The sequence below is a fragment of the Camelina sativa genome, chromosome 16 (assembly GCF_000633955.1).
Source record: "Camelina sativa cultivar DH55 chromosome 16, Cs, whole genome shotgun sequence".
Lineage (NCBI taxonomy): Eukaryota > Viridiplantae > Streptophyta > Magnoliopsida > Brassicales > Brassicaceae > Camelina > Camelina sativa.
In genome coordinates this window covers 6,974,375-6,985,638 of record NC_025700.1, presented here as the reverse complement: position 1 = coordinate 6,985,638, position 11,264 = coordinate 6,974,375, and the positions used below count along the sequence as shown (strand labels likewise).

The following is an 11,264-nucleotide window of genomic DNA, read 5'->3' as shown; positions in this document are numbered from 1 at the left end:
TAAAAAAAAAAAAAAAAAAAAAAAAAAAACAGAGTTTGTTATTATTAGTATTATACAGGCTGTCACATGCGTTACAAGAGTGTAGTAGTTTACCTCAGGAGTGCTCCGAGGATAATGAATAGAGCCAGAGATCAGAATCTTCCGTTTCCCGTCGATTACTAAAGCACGGTGGTCGTACGTTACATTCGCCGCCGTAACCGCCACCACTATCTGAAGAACTAGTAGTAACATCATCTTCATCTTCCTTCCTCCTTTAACCATTATTTGCATCCTTTGAGAAATCGATCGATGCTGATTCGATTCCGTTGTTGCTCTTATTAAAAATCTATATATAATAAACACGAATTTGCTTGTAAACAGAGATAAGCATCTTTTTTTCTGATTCACCTGTTGTTGCTTCACCGCTTTGTGTTACTGCATTATCTCACAAACAAACCTACACAGATTTCGCCAAAATAATTATAAAAAAAAAATTGGTAAAACTATTGCTTTCGCTTTCGATATGGTAAAACTATTGCTTCACTGTTTGGATTTTGGATATATGATTATAATGATTTACCACTTTTCTTTTTTGTTTCTTTGCTCAAGCGTATACGCATTGCGATTGCATCATTGTCTTCTTGTCGGATTTAATGAGATTAATGGCGAAAGATTAGTGTTTAATTAATTAAGATTTTTGTTTTAAGAGTGATGAAGAAGACGCGGGTATAAGTAAGTTAGTAGTAGTAGCCGAGAGAAGACGCAAAGAGTTATTATATAAAAGGAGAGAAGAAGAGGAGGGTGTTGTGGTGGGGTGAGTTATCGAGTGTTTCTCAGCCTTGTTCTGTTTACGGTGGACCGGAATGAATGATTTTAATTAGTTGGACAGAACGAGACACGTGGTGGGTTCAATGGTAGAGAAAGCTACAGGGGAAGGAAGTTGATGGCCGTAGACGTAGTGACATATTTTATTGATTTTGGTTTCGTTTTCGAACCCATAAATTAGGCTAAGGTACACTACTAATCTATGGAGTAGTGATCATTGTAAGCTTATAGTATAGTCATACATATAGAGTACATAATTTTTCAACTATCCATCAATTCCAACAACCACTATTATTAATGATTCGAGAATATTAATAGTTTCAACGTTTTTTTTTTTAATGTTATGTCAGTCTACCAAAAACAAAATGTGTACTCAGATATTTGCACATCGAAAATTCGCTGTCGACCTATTTTCTACGATCATTGTGATAACTTTTTCGATTTCAGGTCTAAATAGTTTGAAAGTAATTTTGGAAACTGACTTAAATCGCTTTTCTATAGATGGTTTTTTTTTCAAACGATAGATGACACATGACAGTATTTAATCCTATAAAAATCTAAAACTATTTCAACAAGTCTTATTTATATGTGTTTCTAGTGCACATCTCACTATTCAACCTTTAATTATAATTTATATTTTCCAAAAAAATATATATATATTTAAATAATAGTATGATAGAAATGATAAATTTCATGATGTATAATTGCATAGGCTTTTTATTTTATTTTATTTTTCTTAGCATGAAATTAAAGACTTCTGACGCATATGTATTGAATGGATAAACATCCTCCCGGACGACACTCTCCAATAGTTCAATGTTACTTTAGGTGTGCGAGTTTGGGTATACGGGTTGGGCTGTGGCGGATCTAGGAGGAAAATTTACATGGAGCACACCTGAAGACTTACTTTAACAAAGTTTTTTTACAAGGACAAAACATAAAAAATGATTAAAAAAAAATGTGACACTTTTTACCAAATGTGCTAAAATATGTTATGCAAAATATATTAAACTGAAGAATTATTAAGAATGAGTGTGGGGCACATGCTCCATCTCCATTACACCTAGACCCCCAGGGTTGGGTCGGGTCGGTTTTTTCGGTTATTTGGATTTTCAAAAACTCCATCAAACATAACCGAACAAAAAAGTTGGTTCGGGTCGGGTTTCGGGTCGAGTCGAATGAGAATTAGTCTTGGTTTGTCCAGTTTAAATCTTAAAATCGATTGAAATCGGTATAAATCTGGTTTAAACCGGTTAAATTATGGTATATTTCGGTATAATTTTATTTTTTTATTAAAAATAATATAAAAAATCGGGTTTGGTCGGGTCGGTTCGGGTCGGGTACTGAACAAGATTTTTAATCTTTCCAAATTTAACCGAACCCTAAATTTGGTTGAACAAAAACCCGAAATTTCGGATCGGGTCAGGTCGGGTCAAAGTCGCAGGCTGAATACTTATAGTTAGATCATGTACAAAAATTTACAAAAACAAAAAAAAACTAACATAAATCATAGGCTTAATGCGTAATGTGGCGTTGGGTGCCGATGTCACATTACCATCACATTGGTGTTTGTTCCAACGACTTAAATGGAATGTGGTGGTACACTGCGTCATAGGCCACACACAACAATATCACCCACTGCAACCTGCTTTCTCTTAAAAAGAGTAAATCATTTTCTCTTAAAAAGAGTAAATCATTTAATCGAAACAATGGTATTTCAACGCACGTCAAAAATCTAGAAAAAGAAAAAAAAAAACATATCGACTTCCAAATTTTCAACATGTTAATAATTTATCTGTCGGTGCTTATACTACTTTGTCTTTTCTATATTCTCGTTGTTAATAACGTGTACGTTGGTGTCTAATTATTAGGTTTTATAGTATATGTTTATAATTAATATTCATAAAATAATAGAATTTGCCTTTTATTCGTTATGAAAAACTTAAATTTAGTTGTACAAAACAAACGATTTAATATTTGGTTGTACAAAACAAACGATTTAATAGTGCAGTATGGTTGAACTGTAGTATATATGGGACAAAAGTATTTGCGAAATAAGTATGGTTAATGCAAAATAAATAGTACAAAATAATGTTTGATTGAGAAAAAACTATTTTGCGGTGCGAAATTCATATTATTTTATTAATAACTAAAATAATTATATATAATAAATAAATATTATAGGCAAATATATCATAAACAGAAAAAAATTATTGTTAATGAAATAGTGATTTCATCTATTATTTAGTCCTAAAATTTTTTATAAGTACAAAACTTATTCTTCTAATTTTTTTTCAAAATTTTTAAATTAATTAATTATTTTATCATATGTGAAAATAATTAAGTAAATTCTTTCTTCAAAAAATACACATTTAAAAAGTAAATGATTTATAAACTTTTAACAATTTAACTAAAAACATGTTTATTATTATTCATAAATTAATAAATTAAGTAAATAAAACAAACAAATAAATATTTGCTAATTCAAAGCGTTTTTTGAGATAATCCGCAGGGTAATTGGTAAATATGTAAAGAAAAACGGTCCGTAAGTTAATTATCTTGTTTTGAAAAACGCATATATGTTATTTTCACTGTTTAGGAAAAACGCAAATTATTAAAAAAAATTGGTGACATTTGGTGTATTTGATTTCCAAGTCTTGAAATACGCACTTTGGAGTGCTTCCATTCAGTTCGTTAGAATGTGACATGAACAGTCAAAAATGAGGAAAAAGGAGACAACATAGACCAATAACTAATTTGATGCTGTACAAAATTAATATACTTTGACTAATTAACTTTCTAATATAAAAATTTATGCTAAATAAAGACCTAATAATAGCTATAAGAGCTTCTCCATCGGTGGGTTGATAGCAGAGTTCTTAGTGTATTTGGGCAAAAAATAAATCAGAACAAAAGAAAAAAATTAAGATCTCCTCTTATATAATATACTCGAATATGGGTTAAGAGACGCTACGTGTCAGCAGGCTGTTGGGCTAAGAGAAAATACAAAATGAAAAAAAAAATTGGGGGTGATTGATTTTATTATTTTTCCTCTCTCTCTTTCTCTCGCGTTTGTATCTCCGAAACGAGAAAAAATAAATTGGAACCAGAAGATTGAAGGTTTGGAATCAGAAGATTGAAGGTTTGGAATCGAAGGACCAATTGCTTTAGAGGAAGGGTTTGGATTCGATGGGAATGGAGAGAAGGCTATTAATGGCGAAGGCGATTTGGTTCTACAATCGCGAAAGAAAGAAATCGAGTTTCAGTTGGAGATCTTAGCGGTTCGTATTGTGTAGTCGAATAAATTGGATGAGATTGAAGCAATTGGAATAACATGGTACGTTTCTTAGATTTAGTACAATTGTTTTATGATTTGGGTTCTTAGATTTTGGATAGCAAATTAGGGTTATGTGTGGGTGTTGGAAAATTAGGGATTTGGGTGTCCATGTATCCGGTATGATCCATTTTTTTGATATTGGTATTGACGAATCCTTAATTTTTGTTTGGTTAGCAATGTAAGAGCAAGATTATTGGTAGGTTGAGACTTTACAAAACAAGTGTAAAGAGTTGAGACTATACCAAACAAGTGTTGCTTTGTTGTCTTGGTTTTGTATAAAGAGATATTGAACTCCTGGGGATTGGTTTTGCTAATGGTGATTGTTTGTTTCTTGCAGACAAGGATCAGAACAATTTGGAGAAGAAGGTGGTTACTCTTATAGTCCAAGCCGCTGTGAAAGAAGGTGTTTCTCTACAAATGGCTTATTCTTCCCAAAATGATGTTGATGACATAATTGATGAATGTTTTAATCAAACATGTGATCAAATCAGCAACCAAGTTTGGCAAAATCTTATGGCTCCACCGGTTCAACAACAACGACCACCTAAACCAAGAAAAAAGCGAGTTTACATTGAAAGAAATCGAGAAGTCGGTCATGAGCACTTGTAGAATGATTATTTCAGTGAGGATGCAACTTACCCACCCAACATGTTCCGACGCCGTTTTAGAATGAACAAGCCATTATTCATTCGTATTGTGGATAAACTCGCAAATAAAGTTCCCTTCTTTCAACAAAGAAGAGATGCTACCGGAAGGTTGGGTCTGTGTACATTGCAAAAGTGTACAACATCAATTCGTATGATGGCATATGGTTCTGCAGCTGATGCGGTTGACGAATACCTCTGTCTTTCTGAAGCCATGGCGCTATCATGCTTGGAGAATTTTATAGATTCAGTCATAACTTTATTTGGAGATGAGTACGTGAGAAGACCCACACCAGCAGATCTTCAACGACTACTTGACATTGGCGAGTTTTGCGGATTTCCTGGCATGATAGGAAGCATCGATTGTATGCATTGGGAGTGGAAGAATTGTCCCACCGCATGGAAAAGTCAATACACCCGCGGATCTGGAAATCCCACAATCGTTTTAGAGGCGGTGGCTTCGTATGATCTCTGGATCTGACATGCTTTTTTTGGACCACCGAGTACATTAAACGATATCAATATTCTTGATCGATCTCCAGTCTTTGATGATATTTTGCATGGTCGAGCTCCTAAAGTTAAATACAGTGTCAACGGACATGAGTATAAATTGGCTTACTATCTGACGGATGGTATTTATCCAAAATGAGCTACTTTTATCCAATCTATTACGCTACCACAAACTCCAAAAGCCTTTTTATTTGCGAGACAACAAGAAGTTGTGCGTAAAGATGTAGAGCGTGCTTTTGGAGTTTTGCCGGCTCGATTTGCCATAGTCAAAAACCCGACTCTTATTTGGGATAAGGTAAAAATTGGGAAAATAATAAGAGCGTGTATCATACTGCACAATATGATAGTAGAAGACGAACAAGATGGGTTCACTCTGTTTGATGAAAATGAATTTGCACAATTGCAGTCAAATATAGCTTCAGAAGTTGACTACACGCTTCCAACAACCAGACTTTCATGTGTCGAAACTATGCTCAAGATTCAAATGGATGTTCGTGATCGAGAAAAACATAAACGCTTGCAAGATAATTTGGTTGAGAATATTTGGGCAAAATTTGGAACAAATCAGTATTATAATTTATCATTTTCTCGATTTATGAATTGCACTTCTATTGTAATATGTATTAATGTTTTTATTATGTATTGTATGTTTAAATATTAATTAAATACAATATTTTCTATTTTTATAAATTCTTAAATGTTTACACATTTATACCACTTATATTCTATTTACAAATTTTTTATTTAAAAAAACAATATTTAAAAAAATAAAAGATCCAAAATTAGAACGTACCATTGGAGGATTAAATTTTTCCTAAGAGATCATGGGTTCTTATATTCAAAACCATTCACAATTTATTTATAAAATAATCAAACAGTGTTTAACAACCCCAAATTGAGAGACCACCAATAATCATGCTCTAACAGTTGGGGTAACTCAGAATTCAAAGGAGTGTCTATTTGGGATGTTTCAAGTCAAAATAACTTTTGGAAGAATGATTTGAAATATCATTTCTTAAAGTGTTTATAGTTTGTAACTTGGTTACCTTATAACGTTTTTATTTAATTTACAACAAAAAAAAATCCAAATTTTTGCAGATTCTAGTGATTAAATACAGTATGTATTTCGGTATGAGATTTCCTAATACAAAAGAATGGAACATAAGACTCATCAGTCAATTAATTTCACCATTTAAGTTTTTGAAATTTTGACAAATCATGACCTTAAACTTCTGTTTAGTATAGATCTTTGCTAGTTAGCTTCAATTTGTGGCTAATATGGATTATGTTGGACAGGAGGCTTCATGTACGATTAGGCCATAATACACATAATATTCAATTCTATATTGGTATTCGATCTTCTGCATTGAAGAACAACAAGATTTTGCCTAGATATTGGAACCAAACCTATAATACTGTAAATCATTGTTAAAATTAAATAAGACAAACCCTTTCACTTTCGACTATCCATTCAACTTGTTCAGTGGTTTGATATATTTCTATAACAGAACCATCTTTTTGGATCCAATTTAGATATAAAATGGTTAATGACCTAATCAGACGCATAGCGTCTCAACCACGATAGACATTTAATCAACAAATATACTACCACAAAAATAGTTACTGTTCATAAATTTAAAGATTTGTGAGTCCTTCAAATTAAAACCAAAAAGTCACGTTTTCATCAACAAATTAAAATCCATCATAATTTCATATTCATAGAGGTCGTAAGCGGTTGACCAAAATCAGAACCTAAAAAATCGAGAGCATCCCGACATACGGTGAAAATAAAAAGAGAATAATAGTATAAAATAAAAGGGAGTACAAATGGAGAGTGTTTGGAATAGTTGTAATTGTCGTTGTCCGAAACTAAACAAGCCAACAACAACATGTGACGCGCGTTTCCATAACTCGTCCGTGTTTGGTACTATTGGCGTAACGACCTCAATGCTCTCAATCTCATCATTTATAAGTCGCTCACCTATTATAATTATTTATGTTTTATTTATTTTATTTTTCTTTTATTTATACCATGTCAATCGTATGCAAATCATTTACCTAATCCAGGATCCGTTAAGTGATCATATAAGTTCTGTGAGGTTTGAAACACATATAAATTGATACCATTTGCATGTATATTTGGTCTCTTGGATCAATTTACACATTCATATTTTTGAGTTATCACATCACATGTTATGTTCACAAGTCTTTTTTGTTTACCTTTCTTCTACTTGAACCTGATTTTTGGACGCTAGCAAAAGATACAGATGAAATAAACAGGAAATAATTAAAGACTTTTGTGCCATAAAGAATTTATTCTACAATGTAGCCAAAACTTGTAATGTGATCTATAAACCAAAGTTTCTATATATCCAATTAAGAGTCTAGTTTTCAGTTTCAGACAACTCTTCCTTTGCAGAAGCAGAAGAAGAAGAACCATTATCTAATATTTCACAGAGCTCTTCATCTTCATCTTCGTCTTCTGAATTAGCATCAGTGTCCGAACTACTAAGATAAAGCTCATTCTGATGATGATGATTACGTGATTCCGATGGAGAATTATCCAATATCGAAAGAGGATTTCTGTTATTGGGGTCATCGTAAAGAGCAACATGCCTGTAGTATAGTTCAAGTTCCTTCTCTGCAATCGATATGAAGTGTCTCACCGATTCAAGAGATTGTTCGTACTTTGATTTTTCATACGCCTGCAAAGGGAAACATAACCATGTTAGAAAACTAGCAACCAAAACATAACCCGAATCAAATGAGTAGACTTCAGAATGATATATTGATCTTTAATTACCAAAAATGAACAAAAACAAAAGATACCCCCTAATAGATTTGTCCTGTGATTCCTATTAGACATGCTAGTCGAGTGCAAATCATGTTTCGACAACAGTAAGGTTTCTAGTTTCAAATCCTAAATGCACAAAGCATAAGCAGGTAAAGTTTTACTTCATATTCATCTACAGTAAGATGTCTGTAAACAAAAACAAATTTGAGGACTTACCCTTTTCTTCGATAATGTATCGATTGGAGACATAAGTTGTGGCTGCACATAACCCTTTCCTCTATAAAATATAATTGTATCATCGCCGATTATGTTAACAGGCACACCACCACTCAGTTTGGCAAGCTCCTCTGCAAATTGCTGCACTTGGCCTGGCTTACTATTATTGCATATAACCTTAACGGTTTCATGTTTTTTCCAATGCAAATGCACGTTTAGAATAACACCACCAAATACTCCTCTTCTCCCAATCGGTACATAATTAGATCTCTTCTGACCCATTTTCTTCAAATAGAAACGTTCTTCCCCAGTGATCTCATGAGGTCGAACCTCAGGTCCCTGCACTTTCGCAACTTCATACCGTTTCAGTTTCTCAATCAGCAATGCTTCTTTGATCTTGGCCTAAATACAAGGAGCAGCATCACAAATCACACATCAAATAAACCCTTAACTCATCAAATCCATACTAGTGCTAGACTATCACATACCTTTTCAAGCTTGTACTTTATTCTTTCCTCCGGATTAGCAAACTTCTTCTTCTTCCCTTTAACAGTAAGTCGCCGTGGGTCTTTCCTGTTAGCTGCGTTCCTTTCCTCTCTTTCTTTCTTCCTTTTCAACTTCAGACGTTTTTTCGTCAACCACTTATACTTCTTGGGAGGATCAAGTTCCCGAGTTTCAAACTTTGGTTTCCCTTCTGATATCACTAGATTCACCGTACCGTGACTGAAATTTCTACATATTGGCCTTGAGATTGTTGTCAGTAAAGATAATGTCAATGTCGAATAAGAAAACTCTTGGCTTTGCTGAAGCAACCTAGTGGGCAAAAAATTCACAAGAGTACAATCACATTTTGAGACATAACATACTAAACTGTGTTGTATAGTCTCGGATACACAAACCTGGAAGAAATGAGAAGTGGATATGAAGATTTAAGTAGAGATGAAGCTTTTCGAAACCCACGAGCAAAAGCAATTGCCATAATTTGGCTTAATTCGAGCTCAAGAACCTAGCTTTTTGTATAGTCTGCTACAAAATGCAACATTTTAGAATAACGTTTACTCAAAATTAACCATATTGAGGCTAAACATATTAAGCCAAATCTTCTAAGCAGCATTTCGTCGAACAACTGGTGCGCATAGTACGAAATTACAAAATTTACTACAAAAAAAACTCTAAAAATTGAATTCTCGAAGACATTCAAATTAATCGTTATCCATATTGAATATAAAAAAAAAATGAATAATTGAATATCAAAACCTTTACCTGAGAAAGCTCATGGAGCTGGGTTGAGGAAGCCTTTACTGTGAAGGAATAAGGATTCGACGTTGGCTTCCTAAAATCAGAATGATAGAAGAGTGAAAGGAGATGAAGTACACTGATTTCGTCCCGGCGCGTGGTTTAAGGAACCAGTAACATGCTTCGCCGGAGGTGGTGGTGATGGCTCGGCGAGAGAGAGAACCAAAAAAGAGAGAAGGAGGTTTTAATATTTGGGCCTAGCCAACCAAAAAGCCCATTCGGTGTTTGATTCTTAAAATAAAGTATGGGCTTTGAAGTTAAGGTTATGAAAGTGGCATTTTATGCTCATCCCCAAAGATAAAAAAGGTCAAAAGCTTGAGATAAAGATGCCAAAAACAAGATATGCTCCCAATTTAATGTTATAATTAGTCATCCTTTACTATCTTGATCTTTCCAACAATAAGTTAGGCAAAAGTACCATGTTGCTTGCGGAGATTGAATGTGCTAAGAGTATCTCCATCAAAGCATCTTTAAGTAAAGTATTTTAATACAGATATTATTTTTAATTTTGAAAAAAGTAAAATTAAGAAACTTTTAAGAAACTTTAATATTGCTTAGGTCCATTGAAGGTTGTTAAATTTAAGTTTCTTAAAAATATTTTTATTTGTAATTGTTATTATGGTATTTTGTTAAAATTTATAAGACTTGTATACTTTTAAAAACTTAAAAATATTGCATTCAATAAAAGTTTAAACAAACATGATATAAAAGCATATTAAAAATAAATTACAAAATGATTAATTTTAATTTTGATTTGTGCCAAACTTTCTCCATATATGCTCAACCAAATCCGCTTTCAGTCGATCATGCATTTTTTATCACGAACTTCATTTCGAATGGTCATGACATTTCCCATCATATTGCCGAGATTTGAAGGGATATCTGTAAAATACGCAGAATCAACTTGTGAACTTGTGAAGTTCTGTAGAATACCAAGCATTGTGTGTTTACACTAGACATAAAGTGTTTAACTGTGACAACAACCAACAATGTGTGTTTAAGTGTGACAAAACAAGCAATCAATGATAAGTACCAACCATTGAGAACAAAATTAACTCGACAGTAAGTGTTGAAGTGTGACAGACAACAACCAACCATTTCGTATTCAACAAACTTTTTCATTTAAACTCAAACTTATAGAAACTAACAAGCATTACAGGTTAATTTAGAAAAAAGATAATTACCTTGTACGAATTTGACAGGTACACAAAGAGTGAGCTAGGTAGTTGACTCGCAGATGCTATACACTGCAAAAAGAATTAAAATCCAGTGAGAAATAGAAGAGAGGCCAGTTATATTGAAATTCAAGTGTCAAAACATATAGATTATTACCTAGAAAAATGATTCATGTCGATATAAATTCAAGAGGCCAGTTATATTAAAATCCATAAAACTAATGATTCATGTCGATCTACTAATGAAATCAAAGAGATTATTAGTTAGAGAAACGATTAAACCAAACAATTCGAGAATTGACCACTTCAATTTCCGATTTGGTGAAGCAAAAACCCTCTCCAGTTGATGAACCGCCACCGTCGATAGTGCCGCAGTCGATCGAGATGATGATATCGCCGGTGAAAGACGCTTTGCCCACTGTTATACCTCTCAATTATACAATCTTCTCTCAAGCTTTTCCATCGAAATCTTCTGATCTATCGATAGC

General features: G+C 33.3%; 2 protein-coding genes and 1 long non-coding RNA gene across 4 annotated transcripts in view; all 3 read right to left on the bottom strand.

The window, feature by feature from the left end:
* Window positions 1-734, bottom strand: part of LOC104750051 (beta-galactosidase 8-like) — a 4,758-nt gene extending 4,024 nt beyond the window's left edge. The window contains exons 1-3 of one of the 2 annotated variants that reach the window (XM_010471776.1): window positions 560-734; window positions 388-436; window positions 94-291 (exon numbers count right to left, since the gene is read on the bottom strand). In XM_010471776.1, the coding sequence (XP_010470078.1) occupies window positions 94-270 (177 nt within the window). In that variant the 5' untranslated portion in view covers window positions 271-291; window positions 388-436; window positions 560-734. Of the gene's footprint in view, window positions 1-93; window positions 437-559 lie in introns of both variants that reach the window. The other variant, XM_010471775.1, reaches the window with a different exon arrangement.
* On the bottom strand, window positions 7,564-9,827 carry LOC104750050 (uncharacterized CRM domain-containing protein At3g25440, chloroplastic-like). The gene is made up of 5 exons (XM_010471774.2): window positions 9,569-9,827; window positions 9,205-9,328; window positions 8,794-9,118; window positions 8,306-8,707; window positions 7,564-8,000 (listed from the first exon to the last, which is right to left on the bottom strand). The coding sequence occupies exons 2-5, from the start codon at window positions 9,282-9,284 to the stop codon at window positions 7,680-7,682; spliced, it is 1,128 nt and encodes a 375-aa protein (XP_010470076.1). The 5' UTR covers window positions 9,285-9,328; window positions 9,569-9,827; the 3' UTR covers window positions 7,564-7,679.
* LOC104750049 lies at window positions 10,264-11,264 on the bottom strand. The gene is made up of 3 exons (XR_761516.1): window positions 11,079-11,264; window positions 10,786-10,848; window positions 10,264-10,483 (listed from the first exon to the last, which is right to left on the bottom strand). It is a non-coding gene; the product is annotated as an uncharacterized LOC104750049 (long non-coding RNA).